At 42.8% G+C, this 21,518-nt stretch overlaps 1 protein-coding gene across 1 annotated transcript; it reads left to right on the top strand.

Annotated features, from left to right (window-relative positions):
- Positions 1–88: 88 nt before the first annotated feature.
- CDH17 (cadherin 17) lies at positions 89–20,564 on the top strand. Its single transcript, XM_033156100.1, has 17 exons — positions 89–124; positions 206–307; positions 403–540; positions 1,725–1,863; positions 3,006–3,164; positions 5,456–5,655; positions 6,042–6,176; positions 7,099–7,252; positions 8,373–8,588; positions 10,104–10,180; positions 11,463–11,654; positions 12,803–13,047; positions 15,015–15,145; positions 16,877–17,107; positions 18,327–18,443; positions 18,545–18,661; positions 20,410–20,564. The coding sequence occupies exons 1-17, from the start codon at positions 89–91 to the stop codon at positions 20,517–20,519; spliced, it is 2,499 nt and encodes an 832-aa protein (XP_033011991.1). The 3' UTR covers positions 20,520–20,564.
- The last annotated feature ends 954 nt before the right edge of the window (positions 20,565–21,518 follow it).

Below are 21,518 nucleotides of genomic sequence, written 5' to 3'. Positions count from 1 at the left end.
CTATATTATTGTATCACACAGTATCTATCAAATGTTGTAAGGAGAAATTTCCCTTTTCAGCCAATGCAGTGTCACCACTGCTGCAACAATGACAGAGAATTACAATTACCTGTACATCGCCCTGGTAGGAGGACCAAAGTTTTATTGCAATTAATTAATATGGACAATATTAATAATCTGGAACCTTTTTCCATTTTTCCTGCAGGTCATTTGCCAAGGTACAGATGACCCACATATAAGTGGGCCTCTGGAGGACAAGACTTTTTCTGTTGAAGAGGGGAGGACAGGATTCAACTATATCTATCGGGTAAACTGATGCCTAAAGTCTTCACTTTCAAAAGTGTTTGATATTTGAGAATGGGAAACTGGAGTTCTGATTTGTTTCTTTTCCTCGTGCACTAGTTTACATTGCAACCTCCGACTGTCAAGCTGAGACTAACTGGTGCGACAGACGGCAAAATATATATTTACCCGAAAGATTGGTCTCTGTATGTTAATGAGTCTCTGGACTGGGAAACCAAAAACGTCTACAATCTGCAGGTAAAAGAAAGATGTGACATTTTTGTTTATTTCTTAATATTTTATTTAAATACTCCCAGTCAAAGCCCTCTCAAGTTGGCTTCCAAGTACACTATAACTAAATACAGCCATAAAAATAAATAAAAGCCAGTCATAAAAGCGACACCCATCTCAAAAAATACCAACCCATCACAATGACCATAGGGACATAGGAAGCTGCCTTAGACACCAAGTTGCATCATTGGTCCATCTTACCCAGTACAGTACTGACTGCACTGGCTGGAAGTAGCTCTCCAGGGTTTCAGACCAGAAATCTTTCCCACTCCTACCTGGAAATTCTAGAGATTGAACCTGGGAACCTTTGCATGCAAGACAGAAACTCTACCACCGACCTATGACCTTTTCTCTTAGAACCAATAGGTAAAGGTAAAAAGTAAAGGTCCCCTGGACGGTTAAGTCCCGTCAAAGGTGAGTATGGGGTTGCAGTGCTCATCTCATTTTCAGGCCGAGTGAGCCGGCGTTTGTCTGCAGACAGCTTTCTGGGTCACGTGGCCAGCATGACTAAACCGCTTCTGGCACAACAGAACACTGTGACGGAAACCAGAGCGCATGGAAACGCTGCTTACCTTTCCGCCGCAGTGGTACCTATTTATTTACTTGCACTGGCATGCTTTCAAATTGCTTGGCCCTAGGAATTGGCTCCTATGACTCAGCTGCAGGCGTTATTGGACTCTTAGGGTATACTCAGGGCTTTTTTTCCAGCTGGAACTCACAGGAATTCAGTTCCAGCATCTCTCAGGTTGGCACTATTGCCATTATAAGAGAACAAGGGAGATGTTCGTGGTGAGTTCTGGCACCTCTTTTTCTAGAAAAATAGCACTGGGTATACTGATTATTTGGACCCATTCCAATTTAGGTTCAGTCCTGGATCCAGGACCAAATGAGCTTTGGTCACCTAATGAATGATCATTATCCATAGAAGGATGATATGAAGCAGAGGAGGGGAAACCGCAATGGTATTTCCATATCACTCCTAACATGCAGTTCCATCCTAGACAATTAAACTCAAACATGGAACGGCAAAACTTTGTGACATTCTGTAAACTGCTTAAAGGTTTTGTTACAACAAAGTGGTACCTAAATCTTGTTAGATATACTTATTGAATGACCTTGTTTTGATATCGCTTCTTTCTGCCTCAAATTAGGTGGAAGGTCTGGATGAAAATGGGCAGAAAGTGAAAGGCCCTTATTCTATCACAATAAATGTTATTGATGTCAATGACAACCCTCCACAATTTTCGCAGACACGGTACTTCGCAGCAGTGAGACAAAACTCCCGCCCAGGTATTTAATTCCACATTTACTTGACATTATTTGGGGCTTGTAATGATTGACAAATATGACATTAAGATTAACTTAAAACTGTGATTGTCAAGCTGCGTCCGAGGTGTATTTTGCCAAGTGGCCTGGGACACCACAGGAAGAAAGGGGGGAAAGCAGAGGAGCTAATAATTTCATAGACATTTCCATTGCTACTCTTTCATTACTGAAGAGGTTGTCCACTTCCCAAGTACAACTTGCGCCATCACTAAGCATACAATTGCAGGGGATCCCTGATCTCATGACTCTCCAGTTTGCACATATGTGTTTCGGTTGTGTGTTTGGTACCTCAGCTGGAAAGCTGTGCTCATTGTGGGCTGAGTATTATATTACCCCACTTCTTTTCAAGTGGATATGGTTGAGCCTGGCCAAACCACTCCACTTCCACATTTCTCCCCCTCTGGGTATCACAGCTGGGAACGTGAACCTGAAAGCTGACAAAATGGAGATTCAAATGACCTATATATAAGAGGGTGAATACACAGCAGTCATGAAGCCCGAAAATGTTTTTTTAATTATTATTATTTTTGTAATTTACTTGTCAAGTAAAATCAGCCACAGGTAAATCAAACCCTTTATCTTTTTATGCGGCATGGCAACCATTTATTTGTTTTATGCTCCATGAATGAGAAAACTACTTTAAATTCACAGAAACGTATGGAAAGATCTACCAGATTAAGGACTCAAGTTATTATTGTGCCTGCCTGATATGCAAATACCAGATTGTCTATTGTCATTCTCTTAATAGAATAAAAATCAGCCACTTTTGTCTTTGTTTGTGGTATATGTTTATTTATTTTTAGATATGCTTGTTCCAAGCTGTGATAATAAAAAAATAAATTTATAAATAAGCCCAGAAAGTTATAAATCCCAATGTGAAAGGTCACTATCATATTTTTACCTAGAGTGCTAGAATGCCAAGAAGACCTATTGATCTTTCTATTTTATAAACCAGGAATTTTGCTGTTTATTGTTCTGAAAACATTGCCCGGTTCCTTTAAACTAGGAAATTGTGGATTACTGTCAGCGGTTCGTCTTCAGTGGATAATGATACTTTCTGTTCGTCTTTTTGATATGTCTTTCTTTTTCTTTTTACACCCAAACAGGGAAGCCTTTCACATACGTCACTGCTACTGATCGTGACGATCCCACCACTCCTCATGCGCAACTGAGCTACAGCATTAGCAAACATTTCCCAGACCCTTATCAAACGATGCTTTTCCAGATTAACAATGTCACTGGAGCAATTTCCACAACTGCTGCTGGTAGGCAAGACTACTTGTGGAACCAAGTTCCAAACAATATAAGAGGGTCACATCCAAACCCACCCCCCGACCCCCATTTCTGAACTGCTTAGATTTGTGGGGAAGAAGCAGCTCTGCAAATGTGCCTTGAATTTCTGAGTGAATGCCTAGCACAACCAATAGCAAAACACCCCATATGTTTTAGTGAATGTGAGATCAGATTCTATGCTACTTATGTTAGCTGTTTTGCTCTCTGAGATGAAGGTAGAAGCCAGAACAAGACATATTCCCCCAGATATTGGCTCCATACAGATATACAGTGGTACCTCGGTTTACGAACTTAATCCGTTCCGGAAGCCGGTTCTTAAACCGAAACCGTTCTTAAACTGAGGTGCACTTCCCTGATGAGGCCTCCCACCACCGGTTCCCTTCCACCATTTGAATTCCATTCTTAGACTGAGGTAAAGTTCGCAAACCGGGACACTACTTCCAGTTTTGCTGAGTTCATAAACCGAATCGTATGTAAACAGGACAGTTCTTAAACCGAGGTACCACTGTACTGTTAAGCCTGTATGTAAACCATGGCTTGCAAAGTTGGACATAGATTTAAAAGGTAAAGGGACCCCTGACCGTTAGGGTTGTGGCGCTCATCTTGCTTTACTGGCTGAGGGAGCTGGCGTACAGCTTCTGGGTCATGTCGCCAGCATGACTAAGCTGCTTCTGGTGAACCAGAGCGCACGGAAACGCCGTTTACCTTCCCGACGGAGTGGTACCTATTTATCTACTTGCACTGCATGCTTTCAAACTGCTAGGTTGGCAGGAGCAGGTACCAAGCAATGGGAGCTCACCCTGTCGCGGGGATTCGCAGCACCGACCTTCTGATTGGCAAGCCCTAGGATCTGTGGTTTAACCCACAGCGCCACCCGCGTCCCTAGGGCATAGATTTAGGAATGTCCATTCCCTCCCTCCCTTTTTTGAATTATGTTCATCCTCCCTTCCTTTGCCAGTATGGTTTAGTTTTACATGTGCGCCAATGTAGGTGATTGCATTTAAGACCCTTTATGTTTGGGTACTAGATTACTTGCAAGACTACCATTCCTCGTATATGAACCTGACTTCTTGCTGAAGACATGAGCACAGGCTCTCTTAAGTGTTCCAGCTATCTCAGTGGTCTGTCTTGTCAGGATCAAGGAAAGAGAGTCTTACCAGAAGTCGTATCAAGGCTTTGGATATCTCTCCTGAATAATGATTGTCTTGCCTCAACTCCTACAATCTTCTGCCATAAGTTAAGATCTTCCTTGTTTTAGTAAGGCTACATGTCCAACCTAGTTTTAGGGCACAATCCTAATTTCTCCCCACTCCTGCTGATGGGGTTTTGCAGAGCAGAATGGCCATGTGCCCAGGTATGGCAGCTGGCAAGACACCAGCTGAACCAGGATAGCAGGGCGGAGGGACACGCTGGGCATAAAGGAGGGTTTGGATTGTGCCGCCGCCTATGACAATTCTTTCCCTGCTGTTTCTATGAAATATTCTTTGCTCCAAATAATAATAATAATCTCACTATTTCAAACTGAAGTGCGCTGTCAGTTTGGACCTTACTGTTTTCCGTTTATGCTAGGAAGCATCTTGGACTATTTTGCAGAAGAGGCATGATATAATTGCTTTAAATTAGAGGAACGTATATACCAGGCATAGGCAAACTCGGCCATCCAGATGTTTTGGGACTACAATTCCCATCATCCCTGACCACTGGTCCTGTTAGCTAGGGATGATGGGAGTTGTAGTCCCAAAACACCCGGAGGGCCGAGTTTGCCTATGCCTGGTATACAGCAATCTAAAGGAGACATTATGATAACTGCTGTTGATGTACATGTAACCCAGTTAACCAGAACTACAAAATACTTGTGGTTTTTCCCCAGGAGTAATGGGTTCAGTACCTGTCAACAGTAGTGATGTGATTATGATAGTTACATGAGCTGCCAAAAAGATAGCCATGGTTAAGGCTGCCAAGCAGTGATTTTTTTCTGGGGGGACGCAGGTGTATGCATACCCCTAAACATTTTGTGAATCCAAGTCTGGCTTCATTTAGGGGCAGTATTTCAATATGAGTAGGAAAATTAGAGTACCCCTAAACATTATTTTTAAGAAAAAAAGCACTGCTGCCAGGTGAAAGGAGGGGGAATTTTCTCTGGATGAAAAATGCATGACATTATTTGCAACCTTTGCAATGTTACATTTGCAGAGGGCTTTTGCCAAGAGAGTGTTGGTGCCAGTTCAATAATTGTTTCATTTATTCTCTGTTTGATTTCCAGGAGCTAAGTATTTAAATCCAGCAGATGGGATCAATTACACCATCGCTGTAAGAGTAAAAGATATGGCAGGGCAGTCAGAGAATTCCTTCCCCAGCGATGCTGACGTGATTGTCACCGTGTTGGAAAACCTCTGGAAGTCTCCTCCACTAGTAAAGCTCAAGGAAAATTCTACAGAGCTCCACCCCATGAGAATCACTCAGGTAAGATATGGCAATTGCCAACAAGCCCAGGAATCAAATCTACCACCCAAAGTCTGATTTTCAATTTCAATTTCCCATGTTTACGTGCTCCATTCATCAATAAAAACCGTTACTACAGATGTACAATTAAAGACTGGGTCACATCTCAGGGAAAACCTTTTAAAACAAAAATGTCTCCAGTAGGCACCTAGCTATCGTGATACTAGGCACCTGTCTTGATTCCAGAGGGCTTGAGTTGCAACACTAAAAGCCCAGTTTCTAGTACAAGCTAAGCACCCCTTGGGGCATGTGGCACTCTCAACAGTGCCCATCTGAGGACTGCAGTTGCTAGGCATGGATATATGGAGGATTTAAACCTGCTGTTTCACTCTTCTTCGAAATGATAGGTACAGTGGAATGACCCAGGTGCAAAATATGAAATCCGGCAAAAGGGAACGCCTCACACTAAACTCCCATTTATGGTTGACCAGAACGGGACTGTCTATGTAACTGAACCACTAGACAGAGAAGTAAAAGATGCAGTAAGTATGTGGGAAAGGGCTGTCAATATACTTGTAAAGATGGAGGGAACTAAATGATTGTAGGCATGTCACTATTGCTACTCCAAATGTTGATCTGGTTTCTTTTTTTTTTGTTTCGTTTGCACACTGAATCTGGGCTGGAGAATTGGTAGACATGCACATATTTTTGGGCTCCAACTCCAAATAGCCTCTGGGCAGATCCACGCCACACATTTAAAGCACATGACTTCCCCCAAAGAATTTTGGGAACTGTAGTTTGTTATGGGTGCTAGGAAGTGTAGCTCTGTGAAGGAAACTACAGTTCCCAGGATACATTCGGGGAATTCATATGCTTTACATGTGGGCTGGGTGTGCTCTGAATCCAAGGTGTGGGTCTGCCACTGGCCACCACGGCCGATGGTTATCAGTGATAGGAATTGTAGTCCAGTAACATCCGGAGGGCCAAAGGTTAGGATGGATGAATCTGACAATTTTGGTTTCTTTCATTTCCCCCCAACCTTAATTTCAATTGGATCCATTTCTGCATCTTTTTTAAAAGAAAAAACCCCATGAAATTGTGTAAACATTTTTGTATGCATTTCCACTAACACACAGATTTTTGCAAGCAATTTCTCCTACTGTAATATAATACATTTCCTAATATGCTGCAAAAAATATTTTCACTGTCATATAAACTGCCTTTTTGTGCACAATTTCCCCTAACGTGCTTTTTCTGTATTCTTTTTTTTTTTCTTGCACGGAAAAACTGCAGCACAAATTTTCAAGGACTCACATATTGATTTGGAGAGTATGAATTTGGTAGATTTGCATTCAGATGCAAATGGAACCTTTTCCCTCTACTTCCATCCAGGGCTACATATCCCCCATCGCAGGACTAAAATCACTATTGTTGCAGTTCCTAATTATAATATTCCCATTTTAGTATTCCTTTTACGTGGTTGCAAAAGACAGAGACGAAGACATACCACTATCCTATCCACTGACCATTAACGTCACAGTTGAAGACATCAATGATAACCCCCCTGTGTGTAACAAAACTTTGACTACATTTGAAGTTCAGGACAACGAACCTGCAGGTAAGGAAACACCACATAAATTTACCAGACAGCTCCCTTGGAAACCAGATAGCTGAAACCAGTGTCAACCTTAATCACACCACAGCTGGGAGGGTTAAATAAATATTTTTTAATATTAAATATTAATATTAAAGGGTTAAATAAAGTGAATATATACCTACCAGATCGGACTGGATATTAAAACTGACAGAATATGCGGAGCTAGATTACCTATCAGAAACGATTAAAGATACAATTGTTTTAAGGAATATTTAAAGAATAATTGCTGCAATCTGAAAACGGTAACAGCCTTTGAGTAATTTCTGTAGACACTGAGCATAGAAGGAAAATCGATAGAAAAGACAATGTTGTAAATAAAAGAACAATAGATAATATAGGCAATAAGTTTATTGATATAAAATGGAGGAGATGGGAAGTCTTTTATTTATGAAGAATATTATGATTTTAAAATTACATCTTTCTTTTTTCTATTTGTGTACAGTAATATTTGTTGACTTAAGAATGATGGCAATAATAATCACGAATACATATTGAAAATAAAGAATATGTATATTAGTAAGATATAAAGCTATGATGTAAAGATATAATTGTGAGCAATAAAGGGGGAAAGGAAGGAAGGAAGGAAGGAAGATAGAAAGAGAAAGAAAGAAAGAAAGAAAGAAAGAAAGAAAGAAAGAAAGAAAGAAAGAAAGAAAGAAAGAAAGAAAGAAAGAAAGAAAGCAGTGTCAACCTTAATCACAGTGCCAATCAAATGTGAGCAAAGGTAAAATCATTTTGAATTTGGACAGTTGTGCCTCTGATATATTTCGTGGTGCATCAGTCCCTTGCCTGCAGGCCTGTACTACTAGCAGCTGTGAGAATAGTGGGGCCACGTCAGGCTCTTTGTTCTACATTATTTAAAATATTGTCTTTCAATTGCTTGGGATTGGTTCCTGAAATATTTTCACAAGCACTGCACAGTCTGTAATCCTGCACATCCTTTACCTGGGAGTTAACCCCATTGAACTCAATGGGGCTTACTTCTGAGTAGACACAGGCTCACACCACAACGTGTTTTGTTTTCATTTGCCTTGTGTTTATTTGCTGCTTGACTAATTTCGACTTTCTTTGCCACCACCAGGGAATTTCATAGGAACTTTTTATGCTTCGGATAGAGACCAGGAGAACACTTTAAACTCCCGCCTATACTACGACATTGTGGATCAGAGCCCCAAAGTGCCTTTTGATAATATGTTTCGCATCGACCGTGGAACTGGGACGGTCAACTTACTTACCTCTTCCTTAAACAAGGAGCTAGTCTCTAACTACTCTTTGAAGGTGGAGGTGACAGATTCAGGTTGGTATTGAGTGCCAAGGCCCTGTGACCCACAGTTCCCTGATGGATAATAAACACACGGACATGAGTATTTTGGTTTATGGGTTCAAATAGGCCACAACTTTATGGGTTACAGATGTGAGCAGTTTGCCTTAGGCACTGGGTGAAGCCAGGCTATATCTTGACTCCCGCCCATGTGCAAGGATTCCATCTAAGGGTAAACCACCAACAGGGGGAGTCCTATGACTTACATCAAATAGGGGAACCCCAAGGGGTCACTGTTGGGGTTGTGGCATGGCCCTAGCCCATGTCTGGGCATCAAACAGAATCAACACACCCCAGATCCCTTTAACAGGATACCCTTAATGAGGAGGAGCAGATGGAGGCTACAACCTCCCCTCCATCCAAACAAAGGCTTAGGTAAAGGTAAAGGGACCCCTAACTGTTAGGTCCAGTCGTGGATGACTCTAGGGTTGCAGCGCTCATCTCGCTTTATTGGCCGAGGGAGCCGGTGTTTGTCTGCAGACAGCTTCCAGGTCATGTGGTCAGCATGACTAAGCCACTTCTGGCAAACCAGAGCAGCGCATGGAAACACCGTTTACCTTCCCGCTGGAGCAGTACCTGTTTATCTACTTGCACTTGGACGTGCTTTCGAACTGCTAGGTTGGCAGGAGCTGGGATCTAACCTCACAAAGTTGTGACGATTGCTACCAGGTAGGCAAAAATCAAATCGTTGGTGCCAGTTTGCCAAGTGGAAAAAATTCCTACCCGGCCCCAACAATATGGTGGCTGACATTTGTCCATCACCCATAGATTTCCACTCCTCCTCCTAACATTTTTTTATTGGTTTTTAAACATCACCAATAAAACAGCATTATCATACTGGCAGTTTTATTTTCAGTTCCTTTCCTAATAATCCCTCACATGGAATTTGCCATTGTAAAGATTAAAAACAACAACAAGAAACCAGAAAGTTCCCATCATTAAAATAACACAGTCAGCAACAGAATAGAATAATAAAATAATCTTCCTAAATACCAAAATAGGCCAGAGTAGATGAAAATATAAGAAAAAGACCTACCGGATCAGGCCAATGGCCCATCCAGCCCAGCTCCCAGCTCTTACAGTGGCCAGCTGGTTCCTCATAGGAATCCTGAACACAGCAGCAGTGTCTCTAATGGTATTCAAAGGTATACTGCCCCCAGCAATGGAGGTAGACCATAGCCATCATGGCCAGTACCCGTAAATGAGTTCTTAAATGTGCTCAAAACAACCAACTGATGAGGCTTTTGGGGAGGGTGCTTCAGAGGCTTAGTGCTACAGCTTGAAAAGCTCATCTCTGAGAGGTTCCTAGCTGGCAATTCATCTGACTGCTGTATTGCTAGTCGGGTCTCCTCTGATGATCGCAAAGAATAATTTGGCTGGCTTCTAACAGCAGAGGCAGCCTGCTTGAAGTATTCAATTGAAATGTTTGAGAACCCTTGTTCTACATAGAACAGCCTTGGGCGTGATCCTGTCCTGTTCTTTTGCCAACAGTATTCCGAACACTGTGCAACGTACGGATCAATGTCATCGATACCAACGATCAGATTCCAATCTTTGAAAAATCGGACGTGAGTATTCTTTTAACTGGTTTTGCTTTTGTAGTAGCTAGAAAACGCCTCTCACTCATTCAGGGATCTTGGGACTCATCTACATGGCAACAGAAAACACATTTTAAATGTGTTGTAAAGTGCAATATACAAATGTGACCCTAGAGGGCAACAGTGAGCTATGCAAAATTTAATGTATTTTTCAAAACGTTTTTAAAAAAGCATTTTCATAGCATTTTTAATATGTGTGTAGATTCCACCTTGATCCAATACATAGTTGCCCCCTGACAAAGAAAATATGATATTGATGTAGAAGCAGGTTTTTGCGTATGCAGTTTCAGTTAGACATAATTGAGAGCAGTACATGTGAAAAGGATCTAGGAGTCTTGGTAGACCATAAACTTGACATGAGTCAACAGTGTGATGCAGCCAATGCAATTCTGGGCTGCATCACTAGGAGTATAGCATCTAGATCAAGGGAAGTAATAGTACCACTGTATTCCGCTCTGGTCAGACCTCACCTGGAATACTGTATCCAGTTCTGGGCACCACAGTTCAAGAAGGATACTGACAAGCTGGAATGTGTCCAGAGGAGGGCAACCAAAATGTTTAGCCTGGAGAAGAGAAGGTTGAGGGGTGATATGATAGCCATGTTCAAATATATAAAAGGATGTCATATAGAGGAGGGAGAAAGGTTGTTTTCTGCTGCTCCAGAGAAGCGGACATGGGGCAATGGATTCAAACTACAAGAAAGAAGATTCCACCTAAACATTAGGAAGAACTTCCTGACAGTAAGAGCTGTTTGACAGTGGAATTTGCTGCCAAGGAGTGTGGTGGAGTCTCCTTCTTTGGAGGTCTTTAAGTGGAGGCTTGACAGCCATCTGTCAAGAATGCTTTGATGGTGTTTCCTGCTTGACAGGGGGTTGGACTAGGTGGCCCTTGTGGTCTCTTCCAACTCTATGATTCTTTGATTCTATAAAATCATAGTGTTGGAAGGATTGTGGTAATACGGAGCCCTGAGTAAGGACATAATTTGACACCCTCTCCCCTCTTGCCTTCCATGCACATGTTGTCAAATGTACTACGTCATAGTTTTGCATCGGTTTGGCACCTTGTGTGTGTGTGTGGGGGGGGAAACCCATCCCCACTGCCCTAAACCAGGCGTTGGTTAGATGTGGCCCTTGTAGATGAGGGAGAGCCCACTGTCCACCTTTGTAACTGGTTCCATTATCAAGCTATTTCTATCATAAAGAAGTTTCTCTTCATCTGTTCTGGTTGTTGTTATTTCTTCTTTTCTCTTTAGTATGGCTCTCTGACGCTTCCAGAAGACGTATCATTAGGAACAGTAATACGGGAAATCCAAGCCACAGATGCTGACGAACCCTTCACTGGAAGCTCTCAGATTGTGTACACAATCAATAAGGGAGACCCCAACAACACTTTTATAATAGTGACAGATCCAAAAACAAACAAAGGATATGTTAAAATTAATAAGGTGAATAAATTTTGTTTCTTTCCCTGATGGATCATGAGTAAAGAAAGCTTAACATTTAAGTGAGGGGGGCTTAATAATTTGGCCATCCGTTGAGGTAACTGGAGGAGACTCTTCTTGGCTACCCCACCTATGGGAATTAAGCAAGCTGTGACCAAGAACTGGGCCTTCTCTATACTGGCAGCAAGACCATGGAATGCTCTTCTCAGAGTTGTGTACCTGACATCCAGGTTTGTTTGTTTTTTAAATCTATTGGTTGGAATGAACCTGTTGTTATCCAAATGTTGCAAGACCACAATTCCCATCACCCTGACCTTTGGCCATGCCGATTGGGGCCAATGGGGGCTGGAGTCCTACAATAATTGGAGGGCCATTCCTACTTTACCACATGTCAAAAACTGGTACAACGCTAGTAATAATGCCACTGAGGATGTTCAGAGCTAAATTTCCTCCATACTGAGCAGCCATAGGGATTAGAGAACAGCTTTCAAGGTAGAGGTGTGACTTTCAAGAGTGCTTGACTGCTCCCCCAACTCTCTTATTTATTTATTTATTTATTTTGAATTAAGCACTACAATGATGAGAGACTGCTAAATATTCAGGGAGTGGAGATCAGTACAGTTTTCCAAGTGGTCTCTTGCCATAGGTCTATGGCATGGGTAGGCAACCTAAGGCCCATGGGCCGGATGTGGCCAATCGCCTTCTCAATCCAGCCCATGGACGGTCCAGGAATCAGCATGTTTTTACATGAGTAGAATGTGTCCTTTTATTTAAAATGCATCTCTGGGTTATTTGTGGGGCATAGGAATTTGTTCACCCCCCCCCCAATATAGTTCAGTCCACCACACTGTCTGAGGGATGGTGGACCAGCCCACTGCTGAAAAAGGTTGCTGAACCCTGGTCTATGGCCTCATCTGCAACATACATTTGAAGTGCATTTAAAGCACAGGGCTTCCCCCAAAGATTCCTGGGAACTGATGGTAACCCATCACAGAGCTGCAATACCCAGCATCCTTAACAAACCACACTTCCCAAGGTTCTTTGGGGGCAGGCATATGATTTAAACATAGGGTGTGGATGTGACCATGATCCATTATTTGTTCATCTAGCTATTCCTGATACAACTGGGTTTTCTCTCCCTGCTTTCCTAGGCTCTTGATTTTGAAACAACTGATGTGTATAACCTCACAATCCACGCTACAAATCCTGAACCTCTTGTGACTGGGGTAAAATACAATTTAAGCTCTGTTGCTTACTTGAGAGTCATAGTTACTAATGTGGAAGAAGCACCAGTTTTTCTCAAAACCACTCATACAGTGGTTATACCTGAAAATGCTACTGTGGGTACTTTTTTGACAACAGCGACTGCCTTTGATCCAGAGGGTGACTCGATAAGGTAAATATCATTTTCTCTCTAAACTTAATCATGGTCAAAGTAGACTTTACATTAATCATATTATTGAATTAAGGTGGCCAGCTGCAACAGAGAGCAGGACTCCTGCGACTTTAAAGGTTGTGTAGAAGAGGGAATTTCAGGGGGAAAGAAGATAAACATTTCTCTGGAAGATGGACACTCAGGGCTTGTAACTGTGTAGACATTATCTTTTTGTCCAGGCTTTCCCTGACCCATAAGATTGGACTCTGCTTTGATCTGTTCAAATTCCCTTAATACATATTTTTTTCTGTACAGTATTGTTTCATTTATTTAGCAAAATTTATATCCTGCAGGATTGTAATAAAACCTTGAAGCGGTTTACAAAAAAGCTACATTTAAATTATCAACAAAAGACAGAAACAGGTTTTTTAAAGACATTTAAAAGATAATTAAATTCACCAGTAAGTTAAAAAAAGGAGATTAAAACTCTTGGAGTTGCTTGTTCTCTACTTCAGATAAAATCCCTGAACAGCGCTCACTAATTATATCTTTAAGTTCTTTAAGTTCCTTAGCAAAGTTCCTGAAAGCAGTTCCAATCTCAGAAAATCTTTCCATGACATTCTGTTGTGAAAATTCTAATTCCAGAAAAAATTCCCTTTGTCCTATTCTCATTGCTGAGTCTGTAGGCATCCTAAAAACGAAACCGAAAAGGGCAGACGTAGGCAGGAAATAACAAAGTTCAGTACTTTTCCATCTTCAGATCTCAAATTACAGCCGCCATTTCCCCCTAATCAGAGTGCAAAAATTTTCCACTTTATAATCCACAGTCTCTCCGAAGAAATATCTCAAAAATCTCAGTCCACCCCTAAAAGGGGTCTTTTTATCTATCAATCTCAAAGTCAAAACCATGTATCAGCCAAAAGTAGCAACAGCCAGATCCAATGTTACTGTCTATTGTCACAGGGGAGAGAAACGGACTTCCTCTTTGACGTTTCTCCCCAAAAGCCAATTAACCAGATTTTAGCTTCCAATTAAACTCCATACTTACAGCTTATGGGTTTCTTCTTATTTTTAAGCCGAATGAAGAAGAACAGGGTGCTCAAATGCCGCCGCCGCCGGCCGCTTCGTTATCCCCCAGTTGGGGACAGCCTCCACAGCCCCGCGCCGTTGCCCATTCACTCAGGACTCCCTCATTACGAGGGAATCCCGAGAATGGGATGTCGCAAATGGGGCCCGCTGGAGAGCCCTGACCGCGGGACGCTCCTCCCGCGGCTTACCGGAGCCTGCTGCGCGGTTGCGGGACTCCTGGCCCCCGGGGAAAACGGAGCTGTCTCGCAGCTGAGACAACTCCCGACCGCCGGCAATGGCGCCCTCGCCGGAAGTGGAAAAAAAAGGAGATTATAACTCATGTCGACATTCTACATGTCTAGATAGGCTTGCCCAAAGAAAAATGTTTTAAGTTGATATCAAAAATAGTGCTGTGAAGGCTCCCAGTTGATGTCAGTAGGCCAGCAGTTCTACAGTGTAGTTTCTGCTGCACTAAAAGATCAATTTCTTACAAGAGCAGAAACAAGTATTATGTGGCACCTACTGGGTAAGGCAATCCCATAAGTAAACCGCCCCCAAGCTGTTAACAGCTTAATATACAAATAGTAACACCTTGAGCTTAACCCAGTCTTTATTTTCATATGTTTTTATACTACTGTTTTACTGATTTTATGTTGTGTTTTCGTTTTAGTGATACTGTTTTTATGTCAGTTACTGCTTAGATATATACACTTATATACACTCAGGGAGTTGTGACCATTAGGTGTGGCTCCTCTTCCTTTCTTTGCATTACAGGGAGGGGGAATGAGTCAACCACCCTATAGTGTCCATGCAACTGTTTTGATAGGACATTCCTGCATCTGTAACCAGCTATCAGTGAAAGCACACCAGGCTTTATGAATAAGCTGGGTTCTTAATATCTCAACCTTCTTCTTGCAAAGGTACTCACTGAAAAGCGATGTCAGGAACTGGCTGCGGATTGACCCTCTCAATGGCACAATATATACTGCTGCCCCGCTGGACCGGGAAACTCAGCGTACCTACATGGTGCAAATAGTCGCAACTGAGCAAAGTAAGAAAAGAAAAGAAAAGAGAAAGGAAGTGTCTCCCAAATTAGTGGTGACCCAGGACAAAGTGTCCCCCTGGCAGGCCCATCTTACATTGGTACCCCCTCCCCTGGCATATTGGGTGTCAATGGCATCACCATTAAAAATTTCACACAGTTCCCTGGACTGATGCTACGTTAAGCACTCTGGGATTTTTGTAAGGATAGCCTACAGCTCTCTGGTACAAAGGGCAGGTGTTGGTGCCAGATAGCTACATGCAAAGCCTGGATAGATATTTAGGTGTTTATAATTCCCAAATGCAGAAGCTTCATGCCCTCAAGAAAACATGTTGGATAGAATGGAGGAGTCTAAATCTCCCTCACTTATTATTATTTTCTTCTTCTTCAGTATCAACTAGCGATCTGTTCACCATTATTTTAAATGCAGAGAGGCTGGCACATACTATAGTCATGCATCCAGGGCCATTGTTACCCAGGGGTGCGGGGCACCCAGGCGCCGAATTCTGGAGGGTGCCAGGCGCCCACCGCTGAAACCGCCTAAGCTCTTAACTATCTACCTGTTATGAAATAATAAATAATTTTGATCAAGCTAGAAAAACAAAATACATATACAGTGGTACCTCAGGTTACATACGCTTCAGGTTACATACTCCGCTAACCCAGAAATAACGCTTCAGGTTAAGAACTTTGCTTCAGGATAAGAACAGAAATTGTGCTCTGGCGGCGCAGCAGCAGCGGGAGGCCCCATTAGCTAAAGTGGTGCTTCAGGTTAAGAACAGTTTCAGGTTAAGAATGGACCTCCGGAACGAATTAAGTACTTAACCAGAGGTACCACTATATACCTAGGTATTACTGAAATGTATACCTACTGTTTCACTAAAGAACTTTTGACTTTGTGTGCTCATTTACCAAAGACGCGCCGCGCCAGCAGCAGTGCTTTACATTCACAACGGCGCATTTTAATTTCATCACTTACAGTTTGGGCTGCCTTGGCAAAGGCAGCATGCGAGAGGACAGAGGAGCGAGTGAGCAGAGGACAAGGCAGCCTGTGGTGTGCCCGAGGTGGTAGCACAGGGAAGTGTGCACAGGTGCCGTGGGGTTGCTGCTGCCACTGCCACTGCCACCGCCCATCACCGCCCCATTCCCCTCCCCGCCAAGCAACCATTGCTGGGCACATCACGTGGCACCCACTTGGTGCCAGTATGGTGGTCATGGCCATAGCAACAACTCAACGTGGCTGCGGAGATAGCGCGAGGCCCGGCTCTCTGGCTGGCAGCACGCGGGAGATGATGGACGGCAGGAAAGAGGGGGAAGCAGCAGCAGCTTCGGGTTTCTCACGACACCCTCCTCTTAGCGGCTGCCACAGGGCACACCATATACTTAGTATAAGTGTATTGTAAATAAAAGAGCAAATAATAAAGTTTGTTTCTTTTTCCTCCCTTCTTTCATAAACAAAAGATAAGGCGTAAGCGTGGTGTCTGACATAAGCATAATAAAAGTAAATTTGGGGGTGCTGGGCAGATCTTTGCACCCCGGCAGCGCATATGCTAAAGACGGCCCTGCATGCATCCACAGGAGAACATAGCAAATGATGCTCCCAAGTGCCACTGCTGGCATTTCACAAATGTTGGCATGCTGAACACCCCCTCCCACTCAGTGGCAAAGTGCCTCTGAAACTTTGGAGAGCTCTTGCCCATCAGTGTGGAATATTGTTTCGCACTCTGTTCAACTCCACAGCTAAAGCATCTCGAAGCTCCGCAGCACAGCTGACACTGAACCTGAAAGATGTGAACGACAACTCTCCGAGGCTAGACAAGAACGTTGTGTTCTTCTGCCACCCTCTCCAAGGAAACGAGAAAACGAAGATTGAAGTTTCCGATCCAGATGAACATTCATATGTTCAGAGATTCACTTATTCCCTTGTTGGTGCAGATGCAATACAAAACTGGAATGTTTCTAAACCTGATGGTAAGTTTTTGATCAGTTCCATGGTAAATGCAACCCCAATGCAACCGAGCTATCCATTTTAGCCTTTTTATAGGACTCTGAGTTAATTACATACATATTTTCAGAGATGGGGAAACTCTGACCTTCCAGGGGTTGTTGAACTCCAGCTCCCATCATCCCTAACATTAGCCCATGCAAGCTGGGGCTTATGGGAGCTGGAGTCCAACAATATCTGGAGGGCCTCAGGTCCTCAACTCTTCTTCACAGGTTATCTGTTATTTTAAAACTGTTAAATATTTATGCATTTGGGTTTGGATTCCTGCCTATTGTAGAGATTCGGACCCAGCGAAGACACTATAAATGCAGTCACATTTCTTATTCATGGCACAAGGATTCTTGTCTTAGTTTTCCTGATTATAAAGCTACCACTTTTATCCTGGAATCTAATGTTCCTTTATGGAACTGTGGCTTTTTGATCAGTATACTGCCATGCCATTCTAGATTTTTAAACGTCATGTGATATCACGATGCAAAACCGCCATGATTTTCTGGGTTGATGGGGTTGTAAACATCCCCCCCCCCCGGAAGCAAGTAACATGGAAATGAGCACTCAACTTCCTCTAGATTCTGCTAGTTTTCTAGAGGTGGCTTTTATGTCATATGAGAGATCACATAAAATGTAGAAGCTATCTGGTAAGGAAACTTTGGGGAAACTCTGGGAAAGAGCATGAATCTGCACCTGCAGCTGAGATTTAGGTAACAGGCTTGACCCAGCCCAAGTCCCATGGATTTCCACTGAGTTAAACACATGCTTACATTTGCCATTTAAATCAACGGGACAATGAGTATCCAATCATTTGCTTGGATTGTGCAATGAATTCCATTTTACAGGTCTTCCTTTTTACTTATTTATTACCAGATAGACAAATAGCACTCTCAGTTCTCAGTTCTCTGAGAGCTGTTCCTTACGTAGCCATAATAGCAGTACCCAAAAGGGACATATGAGCGAGTTTAGGGGAACCCTAAGGTTTGTGGAAGTCTAAAAAATATTTAAAGGGAGGGGAACTCTGATTTGTTGGGTGAGGATCCCTGAAACAGATCAGTGAGGACTGATGGCCCTCAGTGGATACTGAATGCTGAATGACAATTGGTGTGTGTGTAAAACTGTGTGGCAGGAGTACTATTGACAAGAGCACAGCTTTTCTGTTAAAAATTTACCCTCCACTGTTTATATTTACAGGCTTACTTGCTTACATTTCCCCAAGGAACATGAAGCTTGAAGAGAAAGTCTATGACGTGCCATTGAAAATCAATGACAACGGAAGGCCTCCTATGGAAGGAGTTGTTACTCTGAAAGGTACAGTGAAAATGGTGTCTATGCTCTTTGCTTTTTATTCTTTGGCTCACAGTTATATTTTCTCTTAATGCCTGGGAATTTGTGGGGGGTTTTTTCCACAGTGAGACTGTGCAAATGTACAGAGGAAAAGAGATGCTTCATGGAAATCGATGGCGGAACTTCACTTCCGACAGTTGGGATGGCGGTTGGAATTTTGGCTGGTGTACTGCTAGTCATTGGTGAGTGGCTGTTTTAAAAGGGCCTAATGGTGAGAGCAGGGCTGCCAGTAAGGGTGGGGAAAGTTCTCCATTTCAGTTTCTCTTTTTCCCCAATTTTAAGTTCAGCTCTCCACATTTCTGCATCAGCTTGTGATTTCTTTTTAAACGAAAGCCCTCATGAATATTCATCAGCACCTGTGTGCTTATTTCCCCAAATATATACATTTTTGTATGGAATGTTGCATAAGTTTGTAAGTTCAATTGGGGTTTTTATTCTGAAAAAAGCAGGCTGATGATGCTAGACCTCATTGCACTCAACTGGACAGCAGCAGTTGAGAGAACTTAAACAACTTGACTGTTTTGGGGTTGTTGTTGTTTTTTCCTTTCCAAAACAAGACAAAACCCTTGGGGGAATTTTGAAAATAAATTGAAACACTGAAGGAGCCAAGATGACTGACTGGGGAATTTGGCTTTCAAACATGCAAACAAAAGCAATATATATAGAGCACAGGTCCTTGTGGCTTTTTGAAGCTGCCAACTGTTGGAAGCAAACTGAATAAACAATCATTTGGATTCATAGGGAACGGCTATTTGAAAGCATGAATTGGATAAAGCAGGCTGGATTTGCAAAACTTTTGCTGCAAGAGGGAAAAACTCTATGAGACATTCCCTCCCATCACGTTTTGTGCAAACTTTGCTTGGAAATGAAGGCTGCAGGCCACAACTTAGTGCCAGGAAGAAACAGTTACCATGGAATAATTGTAGACCCAACTATGCACTATTGCACGGCTAGGAACAGTTGCAACTCTCTCACATTGAAGGAAATCACCATTGACCACCTTTCGTTAAGGATGTAGGCAGGGGCTTGCTCTATTACAACAGCTCTAGGGTGCAAGCCCCACCAACTTGAGTGGCTTTGAAAGTGAACTAGACTGATTCATACAGCATAGAGCTATCAGTGTATAGATAGTGCAATGCCTTGGCCTACAGACTTATGAGATCTATAGATAAGAGTTATGTTGTTGTTTAGTCGTGTCCGACTCTTCGTGACCCCATGGACCAGAGCACGCCAGGCACTCCTGTCTTCCACTGCCTCCCGCAGTTTGGTCAGACTCATGTTGGTAGCTTCGAGAACGCTGTCCAACCATCTCGTCCTCTGTCATCCCCTTCTCCTTGTGCCCTCCATCTTTCCCAACATCAGAGTCTTTTCCAGGGAGTCTTCTCTTCTCATGAGGCGGCCAAAGTATTGGAGCCTCAGCTTCAGGATCTGTCCTTCCAGTGAGCACTCAGGGCTGATTTCCTTAAGAATGGATAGGTTTGATCTTCTTGCAGTCCATGGGACTCTAAAGAGTTATAGATCTATAGGTTTTCTAGATCTATAAGTCAGGGCATTGCATTTAGGATAAATTAAGATGACATGTAGCAACTGAGCTTGGCTCCCATTGAAAAGTGGCACTGCTGCCTGCCCAAGTTGCTGCCTGCAAGTTGAGTTGGTGAGGGACTTTTCTGAGCCTCTGGAGCACTTTGTCCTGTGCCAAACCTGGCTGACTGCTGATACTGTAAGTGTTTATCAGATTACATTGTTAGGCTGTTATTTTAAACACACACAATAGGAAGTAAGCCCCATTGAACACAGAGGGCCTTAAGAGTAAAAATGTTTTGGGTTGTACTGTAAAAACCTGGGCCTGTTTTGCCTGCAAAGTGTTTGCAAAAGATAATTTTGCTTAAAGTGTGAAATAAATATCTCCTTTCCTATTTTGTTCCCTCAGGTATCATTTTGGGGGTCGTCTTTCTCAACCTGAAACGCAAAAAGGAGTATGAGCTAAAGGCCCAGACAGCAAATGCTGCGAGCCCATCTGAATTGCAGAACTTGACGTAATTGTTTTACCAAAAGGAACAATTCAATTGTGGAGTGTTTTTTTTTTTTTTTACTTTGTTGTTGTTATTATCTGCTCTCATTAATAAATTCCATATTTTCCACTAATCCGAAAATACAATTGTTACCTTTCTTCCCCTCTTCCCCATTCATCCAGAAATACAGACCTATACTGAGGTTATCAGAGCCCCCAAGTCATTTTGGTGCCAAAAGTGTGTTAAATGTTTAGTGTACATGTTTTTCATTATTTGAATATTAGCTGTGAATAGGAACAGGAGCATGACACATAGGGAATGGAGAATGTTTGTGGATCCTCCCCCCAGCTTGGGGTGTGTGTGTATTTTTCTTGTGGCTGTGGCTTGGAGAAGGGTTAAATCCACTACCTGTGAACTACAGTCCCAAAATTGCACGCACATTCACAAGAGACATACACAAGGGACGCAGGTGGCACTGTGGTCTAAACCACAGAGCCTAGGGCTTGCCAATCAGAAGGTCGGCAGTTCGAATCCCCGCGACAGGGTGAGCTCCCGTTGGTTGGTCCCAGCTCCTGCCCACCTAGCAGTTCAAAAGCACGTCAAAAGTGCAAGTAGTTAAATAGGTACTGCTCCGGCGGAAAGGTAAACGGTGTTTCCGTGCACTGCTCTGGTTCGCCAGAAGCTGCTTAGTCATGCTGGCCACATGACCCGGATGCTGTCTGCGGACAAATGCCAGCTCCCTTGGCCTATAGAGCGAGATGAGCACCGCAACCCCAAAGTTGTCCGCTACTGGACCTAACTGTCAGGGGTACCTTTACCTTTACCTTTACATAAGAGTATGTTAAATGGCTACAAGGCTAGTGCTTAAATACAAGGCTGTGTGATAGGAAGGTTTAAGTCTAAGAAATCTTGTCTCAGTATAGGAAGAACTACATGCCCCAGGAGCCTACATTTATGCTTCTGAGTCTTTTTTTAAAAAAAATATTTTGTAATTTTAGCTATTTTCTATATTTAGCATAGTTACAAG

This window comes from Lacerta agilis, chromosome 7 (assembly GCF_009819535.1).
Source record: "Lacerta agilis isolate rLacAgi1 chromosome 7, rLacAgi1.pri, whole genome shotgun sequence".
Lineage (NCBI taxonomy): Eukaryota > Metazoa > Chordata > Lepidosauria > Squamata > Lacertidae > Lacerta > Lacerta agilis.
The sequence above is the reverse complement of the archived record's forward strand: the minus strand, read 5'-3'. Positions and strand labels throughout refer to the sequence as shown.